Consider the following 23,047-nt stretch of genomic DNA (forward strand, 5'->3'; position numbering starts at 1 on the left):
AATCAGAGAGGTTTGTTTGATTTTGTTAATTTCTAGAAACACTCAAAATCACAATAAAACTTCACATTTGTACAGCATTGTGTGTTTTCTACCTTCAAAAGCGTGATCTCCATGAGTTTATACATGGAGAGCTCAGGACCTGATCCAGATGAATACCAAATGCATCCTTAAATCTGGTTATGTTGGTGGAGCTGCAGATTTCCAGAGTTTCACAAGCAGAGCTCTGATTAGAAGCCTGCATGCAAAGTCCAGATCACCATGCTGATGACACTCAGCTTTCCATCTCAGACTGTGTGTGTTACAGTCCTCTTTCTTCTCGCTTTGGGTGACAATCCGCAACTTCTTGGAGATTAACCCAAAACCCAACCTGCAATGAGGCTATGGACAGAAGGCAGGTCTGTGTGTATTGTGGATAGACACAGGTTCTGCCTGTGAGCACATCCAGCTCGGTTCTAGCTTTGGAGGCTGAAGCCTTTGGTAGTCTTTAAGGATGGTGATGATGATAGGGTGAAGCAGCAAGGAAGCACACTTCAGTCTGCCACTGAGAAGCTGCAGATACCCCATCCCTGGGAGTGCTTAAGGCCAGGCTGGAGTAGGAAAAGAAATTGAATGGTTCTAGGAGTAATGAGAAGGCATGAAGAACTAGATGGTCTTTTAATCTCTCTTCCAACCCAAACCATTCTGTGATTCTCTGAAACTGTAGAGCTATCATACACAATAGCACCATATTTTTACACTATCCTCAACTCTGTGGACTTCATTAGGACTAAAGCATTTGGCTTCTCACTTTATTTTTAAATAAGGACATTAGATGCAGTTGGAGCTTGAGAAAAATCCTCAGTGAGTTTGTCAGATACTTTTGGCTTCCATTAATGCCTAGAGGAATCTAAACCAGCAGACATCTTATGCAACCTTGGCTTAGTATAGTTTGGGTATGAATACTTATACAGGATGCACTTGTGCTCCCTAGTAAGAACAAAATGTGGGCAGCAGCAGCCAATGAAACAGTCTGGTGGACAGAGGCTCTCTAGAGGGCTGCTACCTGCAGGACAAGGAAATTTCAAACCTCAGGGGTAAAAAGGAAATAATGTAGACTGACTTTTTCTTTGTTATTTTCAAGTTATTTATTCCTAAACATTTTGCCCTAAATAAAAGTCTGTTTTCAGGAATGCTGTTAGCAAGTTTGAGATCACCCAATGAATACTAGAGAGACTTCAGCAGCTAATGGGTCGTGACTCTTCCTCATAAGAACACAGTCCTGCTCCTTGTGACTGCAATGGGAGCAGGTACAGAGCACTCATAGTGGGGGGAAACAATGACAGAAACAAGATTCACAAGAACGTTAAAAACTGTTTCCCATTTATGGGTTGAAGAAAGACTGCTGGGCTCTTCTACACCAGGTTGCAAGTTGTCTCCTCCAAATCTTTTCATAAAAAATCAACTCATCACATTTCATGTTTTATTTTTTGTTTTGCTTTAAACCAGGTGTATCTTTTACTCAGGTTCTAAGACAGATACTAAATAAGGAAATACTGTAGTTTGGTTGGCTGGCAGAGGCTTTCAGTTCTTCACAACATCTGGACATCATCACCTCATCCTTTTACAGCTGTGATTTGCCATCAGCAGTTAAGAATAATTTCAGCCATTACAGTTCATTTCCTACACATTTTGATTCATTACTGAGAATACTATTCCTGACAAATATTCCAATATTTTTAAATTACAAACTGCTTGGGGAAGACTGCAGTTAGGGCAACTTAAAAAGCATGTTGGATGTTGTCCTGGGTTGTAGTATACGATGTGCACAAAGTATTATATCACCATCTTCATGAACTGTTGAATCCAGGTGGGGCAGTGTTTTCCCAGACCCCCTCCCTCTGGGCCATTATCTTCTGTTAATGGCCCATCAGATGCCTTGCCCATGACTCATAGATAACTCCCTCCTGGAGCTATCTCTCTTTAATGGGCCATCAAGGACCCCCTGCATGACCCATCATCCCATTGTGAGATGCTCCGCCCAGGGGGAGGAACCAAGCATTCTCATCTGGATATAATCTGAGGTTTGAGACAGTACAGGGGGTCCTTACCCACTGGATTCCCAGAGGAACAGAGCTACCAGACCTTTCTACAGGATCACTGCTTCAGGAAGACCACCTCATCTGGACTGCTTCCATCACTCTGCTCAGGTTGTATTCTGACTCTGTCAGTGGTCTTTTGTATTATTGCAGCTATTTTATTTTACTTTCTCTCCTTTTTTCCTATTAAATTGTATCTCTGACTTGGAGCCACTCATTTGTTTTGCTTTCAAACCACTAGAGATGTTTTCATGTATGTGTGATTTATGAGCATAAATGACTGAAAACTAAAGCTTTATTCCCACAGGAACTAAAATTCTCCCATACATAGTATCACTGTGATAGTACAATTGCAAGGTTAAATTCCAAACTGCTTTAATTCTGGATCTCAAGAATTAACATTCTGAGACAAACTGGAATTAGCTCACATGGGGAGTTGAGAAAGAAGGTTGAAAGAGGATTCAAGGATTCGGCAAATGAAGCCAGTATCACCTGACCTAGTGTTGGTGCTAATCCCACTTCAAACTGGAGGCTACACCAGCTTTAGCCTAACAGAGATCCTTCAGTGATGACTCACAAGCTCACATTTCAACTTATTCTATCAATTCCAACATGTTTTAACAGTTAAAACAGCCATAGGATTATAAGGATTAACATTAAATACTGCATTTGAAAAGCATTTACCCTCACAAACACAGACCAAAAGGGAAAACTTAAAACACCCTTAATCTCACATAATCATAACTAGGGGGGAAAAAGAAAAAACTAAAAATGCTACTCACAACCATGCAGCGTCTCAATATTAAGAAAAGGACAAGAAAAGTCAATCAATTAAGCTCCTTTATTAATATGAACTCATCTTTAATCAGTACTTCAATTCAGTACAGCAATGATTACAACAAAATGAAGACACACTTTTAGTTCAGAGAAGTTTAATTAACTGATCTTGGATACGATGCAGCCAAGAAGTCTGGACAAAGAGAACTGAGAAAGCTTTAACGCATATCAGCTTGTAGGAAACACAACAAGGCATGTGGTACCTATGTGGGATCCAAACACTCCATCTTAAAAACAGCAAAGCAATGAGATAAGCAGTTCTTGCAGGAGGAGATAAGAAGTCACACATGCCAAGGAAATCAATGTACTAGCCTGTTAACCCTGTAGATCTTAATGAATTGCAATTGCATCTGAGAGCTGGCAAGGCAGACTGTAAATTAAAAGGACAAAGTTCTTTGACAAACCTTACAACAAATTTCAGTTGGATTTAGTATTCAACTTACTATCCTGGACACATCTATAGCTCAGTCCCACCTTCATCTGTTTCACACATCCGTGAAAACCACTTGCTAATGAAAGCAAGGCTACTGGCGTAAAATTAAAGTCAATACAGAAATCAATAAACTATAAATGCTGAACAGAATTTTAGAGTTTACCACTTATTTAGACACTGTTAAGGAAAAAAAAAAAAGGTTCCTGAAAGTCAGTTATTCTGACTTCCTAAGGAATACAGCTTGCCTGCCTTCCTTTCTGAAGCTTACAGAAATACCTGTGCTTAGGAAAATGTTAATTAGTAAGTTGCTTTCTCACTCCATCTGTCCACTGACTTCTTTTCTGTGTACTCATGAGATCCTTTAACCAGTGAATTAAAAGACATCCTAACATGTTTGGGCACACAGACCACCACCTAAATAAAACTGCAGTATTAATGTCTCTACGAGGATTGACTATGCAAGACACAGAAAGGACAACTGGCAAGACTTAACAGATCTGCTGCTTAGGACATGGGAACAAACAGGTTAAAGAAGCCAGCTACTGCACCAGCGGTCCTCACTGCAAGCTCCTCTGAGCTTCCTAGAGGGCCTTGCACACAACTATTTATTACTTCATGGCACCACATTTGTAGCTTTGTGACAAAAATCTCCACTGGTTCAGCTAAATTTATACACCTCCTTCAGATCAGTTAAGCTAATGTAACGCCTTGTGTGGACACCTGTATTGCCTCAGAGCAGAATTTTTCCTGCAGTCATTTAAATGTGTTTATTTAATCTATTAAACATTTAGCTGCTTTCCAATTTTGTGATCTGTGACTTCTCCACAACACTTGCAAAATTTATTAGGAGGAAAATCAATGTGTTTCAGGACAATCAAGCTTTATAGACTGCATTCCCATACAAACAGTCCTCTTCCATTGCTAGGAGCTACTATTATCAAAACCAGGTATATTTCCAAACATAGCCCCTTCTCTCCAGTGAAACCAGCTCATGTTTTAAGTCTCCATCTTGACCCAAGAAAAGTGACTGACCAGAAATTTTATAAAAACTTCACAGATCAGATTCAGCATATGATCACTGAATGAAAAGTGCTTATTTTAAAAGAGAAAACTGCCATACTTCCTTTATAAGGAATACTACTATAGCACTACACAGAAAATCACTGACAAGGGATCTAAACACTGTAATTTATTCAACACTGCAAATTAAAGAGAACATATTTGAAATCTCTGTATGAAAATCATCACCATAGTGAACACAAACATTACAGCTAGATGAAATTTCACATTTTTGAAAGCAATGATACTATTTACTTCTCCTAAAGTCCAAATAAAATAAGATCATCATTTCTTCAGCTATGTATTTATCCAGCCCCTACTAGGATTTAAATACAGCATCTCGTCAATCCTACTGAGAATGTTTTAATCAAGTTTAATCAAGTTTAGTGTGATGCACACGCTCCTACACCAACACCAGATTCTTTTTTAGGTTCTGCTGCATTTATTTGCTCCTCTTCTTTCAGCTTCACTTCTCTAAAGTCTTCCCTGACTTCTTCTAACAGACCTGGCTTGAAAATGACATCCAGTGCAGTCATTGCCAAAGCCTTTGCTGTGCGCAAGGCGTAGAACTGAGCAGTGTGTGAGCCTGCAAAAAAAAAAAGTAAGAGGAATTTCAGGTGAGATTACCAATATTAAACCACTTGCTTACTGCATAAAGGGATATTTCATAAAATAGGATCCTAAGTTTCAGCTGCAAGAACATTTTCTTAAAAATCTACTTGCATGAAATAAACCTATTTTCCCATGCCTCAAAACAATTTTTTCTTTTGCAACTACATAATTTTCTGCTACTGATACAAACAACTAAGACTGAGAACAGGAAAGTGAGTGTTCACATCATGCTCTTTAGAAAATGTGGAGTTTTATAAGCTAGCCTGTTACATTTCCTAAGTACTGTGTTTTAGAAGTAAAAATGACTTTTATCTTTTGGCTCATGTTTAGAAATTCTTCTGAATATGCTGTTATGGATAATCCTTCTCATTTCTTTTGTCCAGATGGCATTATCAAATCAGGCTGTTAGTACGAGGAGTGGTTATCCTACCCATATACATGTAACCTCAAACATGAACCAAGAAATTCTACATTTGTCAGCTTGTTCTGCAACTCTACTATTAATTTTAATTGTTTCACAGGATCCTTATTCAGCTCAGACCACATCCTGCTGGACAAAGGTATTCACATGCAGCCAATTTCAGATCCAGTACTTACACTTCTAAACATTTACAACACAGTAGCTTTGAATTCCAGTGAAACATGGGAAAGCCATGTGTGTAATTTGAAGTATTTCTAATTTCTAGATTTGCTGTAGTGAGCAGTCAGCAAGCAGACTATACAATGCTTAAGGATTCCAGATATAAACCTCTAACTCTTTTGACTTCCACTCACCTGCAGCTTCTGTGTACTGCTCAGTATGATTCAATGCATCAGAGCCAATATAAAAATAAGGATGAATCCCAGGAACTACAAATGTAACATTTCCAAAGTCCGTGGAACCTAGAAGCAGCATAGAGATTTTGTTAATGAAAGCGTTGGGCAGTTTTGAATGCTGTAAGAAAATGCATGATAGACATTCTCTCCAGCCCATATCTAAAATAGAGTATCCTTTGCCCCAAATACTAAAATAAAAACATTTCTAATGAGTCATTATTCATACAAATGTCTCCTGTCACCAGGGTGTTTTCCCTAACTAGCCATCTTCAGGTGCTGCTCTCCAGTGTGCTTCTGATCAACGATCAGTTACTGGACTGCAAGGAAGTCGTATCAGCATTCTCCTACTCCTTTCACTGCTCATTTTTATCAAGCATCCCCTGATAGTGAGCTGTTAATTCAGAAACTGGAAAGCTGCAAACCTTGGGAATGTCAGGCATTTCAGCTATTTTCCTGTCAGAGCCCTTTAGAACTAGGCCCGACAATTCCCGCTTCTCACCAACATGCAAATATTCAGCATTCTGTAGGGGACTAAAGTAGAAACTATTCATCCTTAAACAAAAACAGATTGAGGGTAACTGTTTTTTGCCCCATGTGTTTTGATTATTCTCAGTTATGGAAATCTCAAAGGCACAAGCACCCTTGAAATAAAACCAGAACTAAACTCCACACAAAATGCTAGGACTTTGTAGATAAACACCTGATAGCAATGCTGCAAATTTTAATGATGATTCTTTCATGCCTATCACTTTCAGTATGTTATCTAGCACCTATCTCACAGCCTAATCTACTGAATGGTATCATCCCAAAGTAGAAGATTCTTCACAGTAAATCACCCAAGAGTCTACAACTACATCCCAAGTGGTTTTGGTTTGGTTTGGGGTTTTTTTTGTTGTTGTTGGTTTTTTTTTTTTTTTTTTTTACCCAAAAGAGCAATCCTCTCATTATCTGTTAAAATGACATTTCAAAGCTGAAGAAATCAACATACCAGTTTATTGTGATATCCAGGTAGCAGAGGAAGCATTGTTTTGTAGCAGGGAAAAATGGGGATGACCAGCTAAGATCTCAATTAACTTTTTTGGGGCCAGAGATACAAGAATTTGTTTCTTTAGCAATGGTGTATAAAATTTAATTTTAACACATCAGGTAGCCTCTACATCATGATACTTTATGAAGAGAAGATATTGCTAATGCCTTAAGATTTAGTAATTAAATGACTGAAGAATACAGATTTTACTTGGAAGCCTATAGTTATTAAAAGTGAGTCCACAGAGCCTACATTATTAGGACAAGAGTTTGCTATTTACTCTGCTGACAGATAATGGAAACAGCCAAGCTTGTTCAAAAACATCTCGTCCCATAAATTCAGGATGCATTTGAAGAAAATCCAACTCCTGGCACAGCAATAAATTATTTTAATTTCCAGTAGTCTCCACTACTGATTCATTCTTTGGTCAATCTGGACAGACAAACCAGAAGTTCTGCATACTCCAGACTTAACCAAAGGTTCTAGACCTGCCTTACTAAGTCCCAGTACACAAACTGCTGCAAAGACTGTGCTGCCCTTTTCCCTACTCTCACTTAGTGAATGAAACATGAGAAATTTCACTGCATTATAGCTGAGTCATGTCATTCCTCCTAAATATGTATCCATATTCAGTGTACTACCAGATGACATGTTATTTTTGCTGAATAGAAGAGATTTAAATTGGGTATTTTCTAGTAATATGGAGAAGCAAAATCCAGGCAGCTTTTAATAAAAATGTGACAGCTAAATCTTCCCCTCTATCAGACAAAATGTTACACACCCTTTATGGGAATAACACAGAGGTATGTTTAGAACACCAGGTGTTCCAAATTTCCATACAAACATCTGAAATTGTAAGCTTGCTAGACACATACAGATTGGAAGCATAAGTAATGGCAGATATCAATGCAATATACATAATCCTGTGCTATCTTCAACAGAGAGATACTCGAGTTCCAGTCTCTCAGAAATATATCCTGAAGCCTCTTCAAGTCACTGCATATTTAATGGAGTCAGTATTACCACAAAGATAAACAGAGGGGAAAACACAAAAGATTCCAAGAAACATTTATATAAAGTCCCAAGCTTCAAAAGTGGAATTTTCAAATATACTAGACCTTCTTAAGATTTTCTTTATCAGTTTTGTGCACAGGAAGCAAATGAACCCCATGAATACTACATTTTGAACAGATTAAGATATCACAGGTGCCTCAACTAAGACATGTTTAACTAAGCCATCTGCTTTAGGAGGTTACAGATATCCTGCAGTAAAGCTACCCTGCCTAGGAGAAGGAGACACAGGTCCTGGCACCTGTTCCAAGCTGGCTGAGTCTCACATGATGTCACATCGCCCTGGCTGTGTGCCCTGCGAGCAGAGCTGCAGGGGGCACAGCAGGAGTCTGTGACCTGAGGCACTCGAGGAAGCCTTGGTGAGGCTTATCTGCCTAAAGCGATACCTGGGAACAGAGCGACACTAATGCCCATGCAGAGGTGGCAACGAGTACGCTCAGCTCTTAACGACTGTCCTGCTGCACAGACATGGAGAAGCAACTGAGCTATCTTCCTTCCCTTTCAACAGAAGAAACTGATATCCTAAAAGAAAACATTGAAAATGACGTGAAAACTAAACAGAAATAGAGGCCTTGAAAAAGACGACACAAAATACTCAACCGCCCCCAGAAAAGGGTAGCATACAAAGTTCCACTCCTATGGGTCTGGAGACTGTGCTTTGTTATCTCTCCTGAATTCCCACTGCAAAAATTCAGAGGAGAAGCTGTGGAAAGAAAATTCAGTAAAGCCTACTGCAGTGTGAGATAAAAAAAGCAAATGCTCAAGCACATTTTGACATTTGACATGCAATCCAAGGACAGGACAGCCATACAGGGAGCTTTGGTTTAAGGAAGTAAATGGTTAACATTGAGCATATCATATAACTTACATATGAAAACCCTATTGCAGCTGGGTGTCTGTGAAAAGCTCACTTCAAGACCTCTGAACAAAAGCAAGATCAGTGATATTCATGATCATCCTTACTACAATGGTTTGGAGGAATCAACTAGCAGAGCTGCAGAAAGTTGCACTACAGTAAACATTTTAAGGTTCCTCAGCCCCTTTCTTTGGCTAAAAAGCAAAGTAGTAAATCTTATTTGGATTACATTGAAGAAAGAAGGAAGAAATCTGCCTTAAGTTATAATTTGTTTTTAAACACAAGACAATGAACCAGTGTTTAATTTGGAAGGGAAGTAAGAAACAGAAAACAACCTATTACCGTTAGCTACCAAGAATATAATTAGATACAATAGATATCCCCCTGCCCACAAAAAGAAGTTTGGAAAGCTGTTCTTAAAACTCCAAATCTGTCCAAACTCCAAAGATAATCTGCATTTAATATAGAGAATACAAGTAACACAATCAAACTAATTAAAATAACAGTATTTTCCTTTAAAGAGAAAAATCTTCAGCATGAATGGAGTAAAAGTGTTCATAAATACAGTTAAGATCAGTAGTGAAAGCTAAAAGTATGAGCAGAAGCTGAGACTTGAACAGAGCTCCTGTAGGAAGATTCTGAAAAAAAGAAGTGTTAAGGACAACAATAATCCCACCTAAGCATTCAAGAATTCCCATTTCTGTTAGAGCTTAGAGACCAAAAAAGTTAAATTGTTTGAGACACAGTCAACACCCAAAAGTAAACACCTACTTGAAGAGCACCCTTTGGAAAACTAATCTGTTGAACTCATGAACTAAAATTAGAGGCATATAATTACCTGTTAATGAAAAGATTAAATTAGGGTTAGTGAGACACTTAAACTTCCATTTATAAATCTCTCCAAAAACTCCCTCTAAAATAATTGTTAGATTCTAGTAGATTTGTTTATATGTAAGCTTGGAAAATATTATTAAACAATGTCCCTAAAAACAAAGTCTCATCCCCATTTATAGCAAACCAGGATTCTGTATTTTAAAGCCACAGAATGAGACACAATTCATGACACATCCTCATGTTCTCAGAAAAACTGCTCTTAGCTTTCCATCCTTTCCCCCAACCAAACTGTTTATTACTTGAAATATTTTCAGAACTATTATCAGAAGGTGTTTACTGCTTTTCTTACCTGTTCTTAGCTTCTACAACAAATACAGAAATATAGGCCAGAGATATAAACCTTCTACAGAGCTTCAGCCTTGTAATTTGGCTTTTTCTTCTGACCAAACTGTGTTTAACTCAGCTCTATTTTGTTATTTTGTACACTTAAGGGTCGATCAACCTAAGCTTAAGTCACAATGAAAAATGCAGTTGGAGTTACCTGACAAACCATTCAAAATAGCATCTTCTGATATAAAATCAATTCCAAGTTTCTTTCCATTCTCCTTGTAAATTTTCTGCAGGCTCTTATTTGGAAGCACATTGTAGTAATCATTTTCACCACCTTTTATTTCCACCTAGACAAAAAAACCCAAATTATTTTAAGTTTTTCTCGAGTGTAAGCCAGTTAAATACAAACAATCTGAAGGCAAAAAACCCCCCCTACATATCCAGACTTCAAGCCCAAGGCAAAACAGATGTAAGTGCTAGGTTTCTTTCAAAAATACAACATTCTGCCAAATATCACCCTTGATCAAAACACAGCTGGTGTTCTGTTCAGTTCAGCCAAATTCCAGAAGCAAGGATTTCAAAATTTTCTCTAAAAATAGGAAAAAAATATTTCCTGTAACAGTATCTAATGATTTCACTGGCAGGTACTACTAAACTACATAGAAATAAACATAGGATTTTATCAAACTCTATGTTACCTTTTTTTAGAATGCTTCCAATAACTACAGCCCCATTCATGAAATAGCTTCACACAGGTAAGAAATTTGAAAACAAATGGAAAAAAACCTATCAATTTAAACTATCAATGTCAAATTTCAAAAGAGATCATAAATTTCATTCTGCATAAAGTGCACTTTCTGAAACTCTTTTCTAGATATAGTGAAGGGGACATGGTAGGAAAACATCACCTACTGCCTCAAATAGGCTATAAAAGTGACATGCTGACATTCACATACCCCACACCTACTTGTTGATGATCACATAGATTCTTTTTACAGCTGAATTGAATTAGTCACAAGCTTGTAATTAACGGAGCAAGAAGAACCATCTATCTTAGCAACACAAAAAAGGTAATCATATTGTTTGAACCAGCTAGATGAGACACACTTCCATTTACTAAAAGCAAAAGAAATGAGAATACTAATTGAAAAATCACTCAGTTGCTGTATGAGCCTGCTGTTTAATGGGGCAATGGACCTAATGACCAAGATTATGGGAAAAAAACAGACAGAAGATCCAATACCTGTTTTGCTTGTTTCTACAAATGAGGTTTGCCACCAAACCTCCCAGGTCTCTGGACCTAGCAGCACTATCTAGAGGACAAAAACAAACACCCACAGCAAAACAAAAAGAAATTACAGGGCACTTAAAGAAATTGAATGTACATGGGATCAGGCAGGATGCATCCAAGGACGCAGAGTAAGAGAAGCAGATATGCAGTCTGGTCTGGGAGCTCTCATTTTTTAAGTGTCACTGAAACAGAGGGAGTTCTAGCTCACTGAACAAGAGCTAAAGGTCACATCCTCTGGAATGGCCAAGAGGAGGTCCTTGAAAACTACACACTCCTCAGACCATCCTATCCTCAAGTTCCCAGAGGGATTATTGAGCAAATAAATGCTCCTAGGACTCATGCCCAGGCTCATGAATCACAAGGTGATTGTGAATATCCAGCATACAAGATGGAATTCATTTATGAGCAGATAGTGCATGACCAAGCCTAGCTTTGCATGACAACATGTCTGGCTCAGATGACACAAGACATGCAAGCTCCAAGTGTTTTATTATCAGTAGCACAAAATACCACATTGCTGCCTGTTACTTGTAGCACTCATCTGCAACTGAGACTGGTGCCATTAGTGTTTTAGTATTTTTATTACTGATAGAGACAACCCCTGTGAGACATCTGGTGCTGTGTTTGTTTGGTTCCTCTTCAAACCAAGACTGGAGCTAGGCCAGGGAAAGGCCACCAAGATGATCAGGTGGAGAACACGCTGTACAAGGACAGGCTGAAAGAACTTGATCTGCTGAGCCTTCACAGAACAGAAGGTTAGTGGGGCATCTTGCTGCTGTCTAGAGTTACAGATGTGAAGGGTACAGAGAAAGCAGAACCAGACTTCTCAGATGTCAAAGGGATGCAACAAGAAGCAGCAAAGGAAATTCCCATTGGATACAACAGAATCACAGAGGGTTGATGTGGGAAAGTACGTGCTGAGGTCATCTTGTCCAGTTCTGCTCAATCAGGGTCACCTAGAGCTGGTTGCCCAGAACCATATTGAGGCAGCTTTTGAGTATCTCCAAAGATGGAAACACTGCAATCTCTGCAGGAAACCTGTTCTAGTTTTCCACCTCAAGTCATTGCAGCATAAACATTAGGAAAACCCTTGTTCACAATGAGGTAGGTAGAGCACTTGTTGAGAGGTGGTAGAATTTCATCCTTGGAAGTACTCGAAAGTCCACATGGCACTCAGCAACCTGCTCTAACCAGTCCTGCTCTGAACAGAGGATTAGACCAGATGACCTGCAGAGGTCTCTCCCAACACAGATTCTTCTAGGATTCTGCAGCATTCTATTTATAAACTAAAGCTTTCTTTCAGGACACAAAGCAACGAACAGCAAGAAGTGTAACAGTAATTTAATTTAGATTTACTTCGGCTAAATACTATGCAGACAAATAAACTTTGATTTCCTGCTCTGATCTGTGTAACAGAAACACATGACAATGAACATATTCTTACCTTGCATCCTGTGGCCACTGCTGCAGATTTGAAGCAGTTCTCAACCTTCTCTGTCAGGACAGAAAGTTCTTTCCTTGAAGGAGCACGCAAGTAAAACTCTAGCTCAGTGTAAGAAGGAATGATGTTAGGTTTCACACCACCATTTTTTATTACACCTGCAGAAAGAGAAAAGTTGTGTTGTCAATGTTAAACGCAATTGCTTGATCTTCAGCCCTGCCATGAAATTCCTGGGTCAAGAACTGTAAATATATAAACAAAAACAACAAAACATCTTCTGGGCATGAAATACAAACAACATAAAAAATGCAGTATATGGACAAAGTTTCTTAATCATGTCAGATTAAGTGGAACATGTACATGTCTTTCAGCACAATTTCACAGCATTCTTTGGTTAGACATCTGTTTTACATCCCAGAGTCAAGCCAAACTAGCATTTCTAATTAATCCTGTAAAATTCAATGCACTGGAGTCATAAACCAATCTGTCTGCCAACAAGAAAAAAAATGCTGTAAGGGCTAACTTGGATTTCAACTTTTGAATGTTTCCTCAACTTGAATGTTTCCAACTTGCTTTGTGAGCTTGAAGAAAAACTGATTAAGTTGCATTTCTCAGCAATACTGCAATAACCTGTGTATTGCAGTGCACAGAAAGTTCATTAGCTTGCTCATATTAATTCTTCAGAACTGTTGGAATGTATAATACATGTAGCTTTATTCACAAGTGCCGTTTGAGTTGAAAGTGTTCCCTCGAGGAAATGTGTGATTAACTGCATCTTTTACCATTATGGTATCAAAGGCATTACCATAAAAGACAGCAATATTTATATATTTTGACAAGAACACATTGTAGATCCCAGTTCCACATTAGATTTCATTGCACTAACAGCTATTTGCTTCCAACAGGCCATTTCCCTGGCCTCCTACTCTCAATTTCTTGTATGTGGAAATAGATTTGTTTTCTGTAGAACCTGAGAAACTTCTACCTTAACTGGAAATATTGCAGAAGCTACCGATGTGTGTCACTGAGGCCTGAAGAGACAGCACTAATGGGTTGCAAATAGGCAACAAAACATTTTTTTTGGTGCAGAAAACCTATTAAGATTAAGAACTTCACTTCCAGTCTCAAATACAGTCAAAATAAAAACCAAAGTGTTGAATTAATTCAGTATCAGTATTTGTCAATAACAATAGGAACAGCTCAGATGAGAGGGACAGACATCACAGGGAAGGAAGCAGTAAGTATTCATGCAAATTTGCATGACACATACCCATAACAAGCTTTCTCAGAACAAGGAGCTTCATGAGTAAACAGCTTTCACTTGTCTTGTCCAGCACAATTGTAAATGGAACTGGAGAGAGCCTGAGTAGGCCTACAGTTAAATTTCAATACAACTGCAATATGGACTGGACTTAAAAGTAGGCTGCCTGCACACTATTAGTAGTACCTGATTTGCCCTTCTGGATGGAAACTTTTTTACAACCTGTTTAATACAACTTTTTGAGCAGGAAAAAAAAAAATCTGCATTCCTGTTTTTCAAGGGGGCAACATATGCTCCATTCATAAGCACAGAAGAAAGATAACATCAAAATCTCAGATGAACTCAACACAACAATATTTCAGTACATGAAACATTGGTTAGAAATTCTAGACATCAAGTCATGGAAATTATTTCAGCTTTTGTTAGTGGGTTAACACTACTGTTTTTAGGATCACTTTACTCAGCCACTGATAATACTGCAAGTCAACAGGAGATCTCCTACACAATATTGTTAAGAAAGTATGCCTAAAATTAAATCTCATTCTGGCTGCTTGTCCTTTCCCAGAAGTAATTTAAATATTTCTACTTTGAAAAACCAGGTTTATGACAGCAGTTGTATCAACACAGTAATTTCAGTTTTGCTGCTGTTCAGGAAGCATTACTTCTAGGCGGCTTGTTTAGATACTTAGATTTTTTTTGCCAACATTACCCATGGAGCCTTTAGAAATTACAAAGAAAGTAATATTTAGGGGTTAAGGCTTAGATTCAATAGAAGACTCAGGCATCTTCAGCCTTAAACCTGCAACACATGGGTTGCACACACCAAAACTTGTAATTCCGAGCCTTGTTTTCTACAGAGAAATAGGATAGAGAAGGCTGTGCCCACTGTCTGGAATTTATTTGGGCATGCTGCACAACAGAACTGCTAACAGCTTCATCTACAGTCAAAAGGATTAGGACTCCACCCAGATCTCCTGGAAAGAAATGCACACTTGTATTATATACAGCACAAGCAGCCAAGATACATGGTGATCAGCTCAGAACTTCTGGAAGGATTTTCAGCTCATAGTAAGTATTCCAAATAAACAGCTCTACATTCAAAAGTCCTGTAGAACTGATTAAGTTTCTTATAATTCAACTTGGAAAAAGTTATGTTGGTTACAATAAGGAACCCTGGGTTTTTAGCCAAAGGGCAGCTTCACCTCACCTTTCGAACCTTTCTCACTTTAGAGGTAGAAATGCACAATGTTGAAGGAGCACAAGTCAGGCTTAATGAATAACACATCTTACTGCAGAATGGCCTTTCTAATCCAAAACCTACTAGATATTAAATATTAGAATCCAGTGAACATTTATTGATTGGGGTACTAACCAGGACTATAATCTTCTGCCATCACTTGTTTTTTTTTACTTCACCAAATAAATTTTATTCCAGACCACTAGACTCTTCCAATAAATGCCACCAAATTAATGGAATGTCTACTAAAAAATTGATGCAGTAAGTAATACTTCACTTTTTGGAAGCATTTAATCTTACACCTTTGCAAATCCACATATACTAAGGAGTTCAAGGCCACGTACCCAAATAAACTCTGCACCCTTTTTTTCTGAACTGCAACTTCAAGACTTAAAATTGGATTAGCCCTTCCCTGGGCATTAGAGACCCCTTACAAATCTGACCTCTCAGCCTATTTTGAGCAGTTAGTTCTGGGCACTGACACGATTTTAAAGATTGCAGACACACCATTTAAATGAAATGGTGCTGTTTGATAATATTTGAAGTGACTATACTAATTTAGTGCTTTAGTGCAATACTTTGGAATGTGTGATATTCTGTGTTAGTACTTCAACAGCCTAAACTCTTACTTGCTGGACATTAGGTTTAATGAAGATCTCACCATGAACTCTCCAGGTCGGTTTCATTTGCTGTCTTAAAACAGACAGATTGTTGTAGGCAAGAACAGCAGCATCTAATGCATTAACTCCTTCCCAAGGATAAGCAGCAGCATGAGAAGCTTTTCCATAGTATTTCACAGTCACACTAGGAAATAAAAGGCATTGCTTATTTGTTTCTCATTCACTGAAAAAAAAAAAACTTTGAAATGAAAAAGTTCCTTTTGTTCCCACAAATGTATGTTATTTAAATTTTGTGCAGCATAACACCAAACAATTTACCTGGCCCTAGACTGTTGCAGTTAAACTGTCTTTGAGTGCAGAAAAACACTGAAATATTTCTAGAAAACCAGTAAAATGGAACGATACCAAGAGGCAGTCAGGCAAGGGAGCTACTGGGAACATACCATTATATAGCCTTTTCCTGAAAAGTACATGTTTCACATATTAATTAAATTTCTCCACTGCTTTTTTTATACTGCCTAACTCTTCTGAGACTTAAAGTTACTAACACTCTTCTCAGAGGATAACAAACCCTTTTCTCTGATTCAAAACTGGAAGTTGAGTGTCCTAATTCTTGCCAAATAAAATGTGTATGGTAAGCAAGATGGCAAAAGCACGTAAGATCACACATAACCCGTGTCTAAATAACAAAAGTCAAGTTTTGCAAGAATGGAAAAGCACAGCCTACTGTAAAATGCACATTATTATGCTACAGCAAGGATAGAAAGGCTTGCAGCAAGGAGGAAATCTAATGCAAAGTCTGTCCTCGAACCTCACAGAAATCATAAAATATTGCACCTCAACATATCCAGTAAAAAGTCACGCTTTGCTTCATCTGAGGGACATAAATATTAGCCTTATAAAATAACTTAGTATTTCAGACTATATGAGAACTCTTTACAAAAGAGGAAAATATTAAATACTGACATCTACATGTAAGGTCTCACTGTTTATAAAATACACAAAACTAAATCTATTTGTACTCCGTACCCACTCCATCACAGAAAAAACTCAATCTTCAAGCGCTCCTCCCACGCTAAGACACACAACCTGTCTCTTATCCAGCCACGACCAGCCTAACTTGCTTGTCCCTCTGTCTTGCACAAATGCCAACTTAACCAGTTATCCTGAAGTGGCCCCTTGTGCTCAGAACCCTGCCACAGTTGCAAGTTAACACCAGCACTTAAACTCTGGACGGCAAAGAGGGACACAATGCAGTGTACTGTTGCAACAGGAAATATCTCTTACTACTGCTGCAATCCAAATTAGGCATGCCTTTTTCTATCCCTACTAATCTTCCAAGACAATCATAGAACTCATTCTCTAGACTATGAGTTTTATTTAAAAATTATTATCACTAAGAAATGTAAGAAGCTTGTCCATTAATATCCCAAATATTAAACTGCAACTCCTCAAATCAACTCACAAAGACCCCTGGACATTCTCAAAAAAATAGAAAGAAGGCAAAGTACAGCAAAAAGTCATGCTGCAGTATTCTTTTCCACAAGAAACATGTGTTTCTTATTTTAAAAAAATGTTCTTTCAGCACTCCTTTACTTGTACTTCTTTTGCTACACAAATGTCAGAACATTCAGAAAAACCCAATAGACTCTGCAGAATAGTAACACCCTAAGCCAGTTTAAGAATACCAGCAGAAGAATGTGGATCCTGACCAACAATAAATGAGCTGATTAAGTGAAGGGTAAGTGAATAAGAACCAGCAAGCTTTGGCATGTATTCACCAGTTATCCCAATACATTAATCTTATTTCAGGAACAAGACAGCTTTCAGAATTGCAGACATAGCAACACTAGCAACTTAGTGATCACCAGTCCTTAAACTCCCTGCAAACAGCCAAAGATCAAGTAAAATTAGAAAAACTGTCTTTGAAACCTCATAATTACATAAAACATGACAAACTCAGTATATCAAGCTTTTGGAGGTAAAAAGTTGTTTCACTCAGCACCGTAATTCCATGCATCCTCCATGTCCAAAGGTTTAAAGGCTATCTCGGACTTGTATCCTACTTCAGACCTTGACCTCTGAAGAGAGATTTCCAAATCTTCCAGTATCAAACTCAAAAGATTATTGAGGGCAGAAAGACAAAACTACCACTGAAAACTAGATCTTGAAGATTTTAAATATAGTCTTAAGGCAAAGCAAAGGCAAGTTGGGCTAAGTCTTGAAGGAGGTTACAATAACCAGTTAAGACTCTTTAGAGGAAGCAATATAGCAGAGAACTGGCCAGGTGATGAAGACTAACCCTTGTCTGTTTTACCATGAAACTTGGCAGTAACAGAAGCAAATTATCCATTGGAAACAGCCCTGGTAAAAGCAAAATGGCCAGTAAAATCAAGCATAGCAGAGCTGGACAGTCGCACAACCAATCTGAAAACAGTTCCCAGTGCATCAAGTCATAAATGACTGGAAAACTAGTTATTTAAATAATTCAGAATTTAGCCTGAGACCGTCAAATGTAATACTTGTAAAAACTGTTGCATTGCAGGGCATTTACAAGTGGGGTCCCTGCAAGGTCAGACCCTGGGATGAGGAATCACATAACACATAAAACATGACATAAAACATAAGAACAAAACCTGCTGGTAGACTACTGTGGGAGACTGTGGAAACAGTTGTTTATAACACCAAAGGAAAAACAGCATGGCCTTGCAGACTGGCAGAGAAAGAAAAGAATGAGGCCCCAAAGTATTTTTTAAAAATCATGTACTTAAAAGACCCAGCATTTGCCTAAGAGCTGATTGCTTGAAAATGACTGAAGAGGAAGCCCCAAACATGCCAGCTGTCTCCAAAATTATTAGGAAACACTACGGTCCCTGCATCAGCTGAGTAAGATCTAAGGCAACGGCACCTCACCTACTGTATATACTTCTGGGGATGCACAGCCAGCAAGGTGTACTTTGAGACAAGTCAAGCGACTCAAGGCATAAGTGAGCCAGTCCTGTCTCTGAACATCAGGGCCAATAAGAAAACAATAGCATAATTTTCAAAGAGTTATATGGCTGGCAAAAAAGGCAGCTGTGTGAGGGTAGGATTTTTGTCCATCCTTACACTGGGGGCAAACATGAAGGAAAGACAGGTACTACTCTGGATCAAAACCTACAAGTTGATGTGAGAGTTAATACACACAACATGGCCATGGCTAAATTTAGTGCGGAAGTTACTACAGATCCAAACTTCAGTCAGGCTTAGCTGGCCAGTTCTTTTCAAAAGGAGGAAGGCAAACGTGAACCATCTTCCAAACTGATTAAAATGCATAGAGGACCACACAACTGGCATCCAGGAAAGCACAGAACTATGAGCCTTGAGACCCTGCAGTTGGATCTTTAAATTCTACTTCAACACATGGCATAATCATATGACTGTTTAAAAGAAACGTCTAGAAACATTAGAACAAAAAACTGATTTTTGGGATGCATGGAAGATTATCTCAGATCAGGCAGAGATTTGAGCACTAGGCTGAACACACCACTTCCGACGAACGGCACAGAGTGGCGTTCCCTAACACTAATCTGGCTCCTTAGCTGAGTGCAAATACCTTCGTCTGAAGGGCACCTGCAAGGCTCCGGGTTCAGCCACTGCTAACTTAGAAGGGGACAAAAGGCTAACAACAAACCACCTCCTTCCACCTGAACCCACCCACTCACTCATGCTCGGCCACGTCGGGCAGGTAAGCAGCGTTTTCTTGCGAGGGGTGCGCCATGAAAACCACATCCACACCATCGAACGCTCCAGCCTTGATCAGGTCTATTTTGCCTCCTCCTTGCTCTTCCGCGGGCGTCCCCAGCACCGAGATCTGCAGCACAACCGCACAGAGAGTCAGGGGCTGTCAGGGAGCGCTCACCACCGCTCCCCCGGGAGGGTTCCCACCTGCACGGCCACGGGCTCCGCCAGGCTCTCCAGGGCGGCCTTCAGCGCCAGCGCGGCGGCGGCTCCCACCTCGGCGATGAGGTTGTGGCCGCAAGCGTGCCCGAGCCCGGGCAGCGCGTCGTACTCGCAGAGAAAGGCGAGGCGGAGCGGGTCCTGCGGGGCCGCCGTGCCCCAGTCGGCGCGGAAAGCTGTGCCCAGCTTGTAGCGGGGCTGCACGGCCCAGGCGGCGCCGGGCAGGTCCCCGCCGGAGAAGAAGCGGGTCAGGGCGTCATGCGCCTGGTGCTCCGCGTACGCCAGCTCGGGACGGCTCCAGATGTCGCGGCTCAGCGCGCCCAGACGCGCAGCGTTCAGATCCACGCTCTCGCACGCCCGCTGCTTCAGCGCCTCCAGCGCGGCGGCGGTGGCGGGGCCGCTCTCCGGCGGCTCCTGCGGCTTCATGAGGCCCCGGGAGCACCGGTCCCCAGCTGACCCGAACCTGCCGCCAGCACCTGCCCTCCGGCGCGACACCTGCGCTGCCACCCCTCTTTTATCGCCTCTCTTCGCCGCGAGGCACGCTGGGAAATGTAGTTCGTAATCACGGCCTGGCTTACAGGCGGCGCCCAGCCGGAACTCTCCGCCCTAGCGTGCCGGGCGCGGCGTCCCCGGCCGGCCGGCGGAGTTTCGCGGGCCCGGCCGTAGCCCGTGCCGGGTGTGCTGCCGGGCGCCGCCTGCCCACCCCGCCCTCCGCGGGATCGCGGGGGGAATCGGAAGGGTGAAGGTTAGAAACTCACGAGTTGAGATAAAGACAGTGCCATAGGGAAAGCAAAAGCCGCGCACAAGAAGCAAAGCAAGGAATGAATTCCCTGCTTTCCCATGGGCAGGCGGGTGTTTCGCCATCCCCAGGAGAGCAGGGCCCCGTCACACCTAACGGTGATTTGGGAAGACAAATGGCATCACTGCAAACGTCCTCCCCTTTCTCCTTCTTCCCCAACTTTATATACTGAGCATGATGTTCTATGGTCTGGAATGTCCCTTTGGTCAGTTGGGGTCACCTGTCCCGCCTGTGTCTCCTCCCAAGCTCCCCCCAGCCTCCCCACCAGCCTGGCAGTACAAAAATCAGAAAAGACTTTGGGCCTAAAAAGTGTCCTGCCCAGCAATAACAAAACCAACTCTACATTATCAATGCTGTGTTCAGCACGAATCCAAAACACAGTCCCATGCCAGCCATTGTGAAGAAAATTCACTCCACACCAGCCAAAACCAGCATAAAATACTAGAAAGATAAATTTTATGCTGGAAGAATTGTCCTGTTAAACTTAAGGGCTTGGTGTGCTTCAGTGATCTCAGACCTGGTGGGGAGAGGGTGGTGTTAAAAAAGCTTGGGAAGAAGGACACCCCACTGATAGTGGGTGAAAAGAATGCAGAATTTACAGGTCACAAGGACATTTGGCAGAGCTCCCATGATAAAGAAGAAACTAAAAAGGCCAATTCAGCAACTGTGCTGAAATCAGCTCCAACTGGGTGAAAGGTAATCCTCTGTCAGAGGGAGATGGTAACCACCAACTCATGGCCCCCTGACTCAAAAGAAGGGAAAGACTGAGTATGTAGACTAATTAGCACAAGAAGAGGGGGACTCACTAAACCAATAAAAAACAGAACACTAAGTAATAGGAGAACTATGTAACTTGTAGCTAAAGAACAATCATGCTTTTGTTAAAATGTGTAAGTAGTGAAATATTTTGATAGTGGATTTGCTACCCAGCACCCCTTTCTGTTCAGAACTGTAAATAAATCAAATACCTGACACTAAGTGTGGATTAGCCTCTTGCACGCTAGGCCAAAAAACCTAATTTGGCACAACATACTGATGGAACACATGCCTTGTTAACACGTACGTGAGTTAACATCACAACGCCCAGAGATTGCATTCACGTGCAAGGTGTGCTGTGGCTCTTCTGGGCTTGGAAACACCCTGTCTTCTTTGACATCTTCATTTTTCTTCCAGCCAGGAGCCTTGTCTGACTGGATTTGGGTTTCATCTTTATATTTCTCTGGGATTTCTGCAGTCCAGACCTGTGAGAGACAAATTCTGGTTTTGCTTTTTGTTAGTTTTTGTTGTTGTGGGTTTTTTTGTTATTGTTGTTGTTTTTTTTCCTTTAATCATTCAATTACCAGAAATTCCCTTTTTATTCATTTATCCACTGGATTCTTTTTCCACAACTTTTCTGTCAACCGGAGAGGTGCTTTGGTGTGCTGAACTGCAAGTTTCCCCTCTCCACAGAAGATGGGGGAGGTTCTTTTCTTAGTGACACCAAACCCTACAGGACTCTCAGTCACTCCAAGAAGAGCTCAGGCTCCCATGCCTTACATTTGTCACGAGCTATTTTTAGCATTGCAACATACTACAAGTATTATGTTATGGTCAGTTCTTTCCCTCCACCCCCACATTCTTCCAAGTGAAAGAAAGCCATCAATCCCCAAAACGTGCTGAACTTAGTTTGAACTCTGGATCCATGTTGAATTATTCTTATGGATGCATGCAGTAAGTATTTGTCAACAGCTGAGGGGGCACATACTCAGCAAAGGGTCACATAATTCAGATCTGTTTGCCAAGGGATTTTTTAGGGCTGGAAGCCCTTTGGAGCAGGTAGAATATTCCTGAAGATAGTGCCAGCATTCTTTAGGAGCAATCACTCTAGGCATACATCAAACTCAATCATTTTTGCACTCGTGGAAAAAGCTGGCTCCACTTTAAGTTTTAGTGAGGAGGGGAAAAAAAAAACCACCTCATGTTTTTTTCTACCTGATTCCTTGAGGCACCACTGTTCCCTATATAGTTTTATATTTCTTCAATATAAACACAGGCTCCTGTTGAAGCTGCACAGATTCATTCAGGACATTCTATAGCTTTACATACCCGTTCAGTAGTGTGGCATTGCAGCTGAGGATGCTGAGCCTCAGAACCACAGCTAACAGGAGTGGTGAGGCTTGGCCACGGAGCAAATTGCACTGCAGCTCCCAAACAAACTCGGCAGCTGCCTCCAAACAAACTGGCTGCTTGTTTGGAGGGCTGAAGAAGGAGTAGAGAGAGCACAGGAATGCCAGCATCTGAAAGTGGGACAAAGTTAGTACTGGCTCCTCCAGGAAAATTTACCACTCATGGGGAACAGCTAAACTACCTTTAGAGATTATGTTATCTGCTCACAACTTGCGGTGTTCTTTCCAACTGAGATATCTCAGATAATCAGGGTACTAATGTGACCACTGTCTCATTTGCTTGAAATTAACCTTTAGAATATAGTTGGAGCCCTCTTTGTCTGCTGAGGATTTGTGAAGCATGC

General features: G+C 40.5%; 1 protein-coding gene across 1 annotated transcript; it reads right to left on the reverse strand.

The window, feature by feature from the left end:
- Positions 1 to 2,731: 2,731 nt before the first annotated feature.
- Positions 2,732 to 20,238, reverse strand: PM20D2 (peptidase M20 domain containing 2). The gene is made up of 7 exons (XM_066179568.1): positions 19,728 to 20,238; positions 19,505 to 19,653; positions 15,842 to 15,984; positions 12,686 to 12,840; positions 10,162 to 10,297; positions 5,791 to 5,898; positions 2,732 to 4,990 (listed from the first exon to the last, which is right to left on the reverse strand). The coding sequence occupies exons 1-7, from the start codon at positions 20,163 to 20,165 to the stop codon at positions 4,788 to 4,790; spliced, it is 1,332 nt and encodes a 443-aa protein (XP_066035665.1). The 5' UTR covers positions 20,166 to 20,238; the 3' UTR covers positions 2,732 to 4,787.
- Between the last annotated feature and the right edge of the window lie 2,809 nt (positions 20,239 to 23,047).

Source organism: Chamaea fasciata, unplaced genomic scaffold (assembly GCF_029207755.1).
Source record: "Chamaea fasciata isolate MVZ Bird 193981 ecotype frontalis unplaced genomic scaffold, bChaFas1.0.hap1 SCAF_3, whole genome shotgun sequence".
NCBI classification, from domain to species: Eukaryota; Metazoa; Chordata; class Aves; order Passeriformes; family Sylviidae; genus Chamaea; species Chamaea fasciata.

Coding starts and splice junctions, on each gene's coding strand:
- PM20D2 (XM_066179568.1), bottom strand. CDS start 20,165: ATGAAGCCGCAGGAGCCGCCGGAGAGCGGCCCCGCCACCGCCGCCGCG. Junction 15,985..19,504: donor CCCGACGTGGCCGAGCATGA/GTGAGTGGGTGG, acceptor TTTATTTCCTAG/TGTGACTGTGAAATACTATG. Junction 10,298..12,685: donor CAGTGGCCACAGGATGCAAG/GTAAGAATATGT, acceptor TTTTTTGTCTAG/GTGGAAATAAAAGGTGGTGA.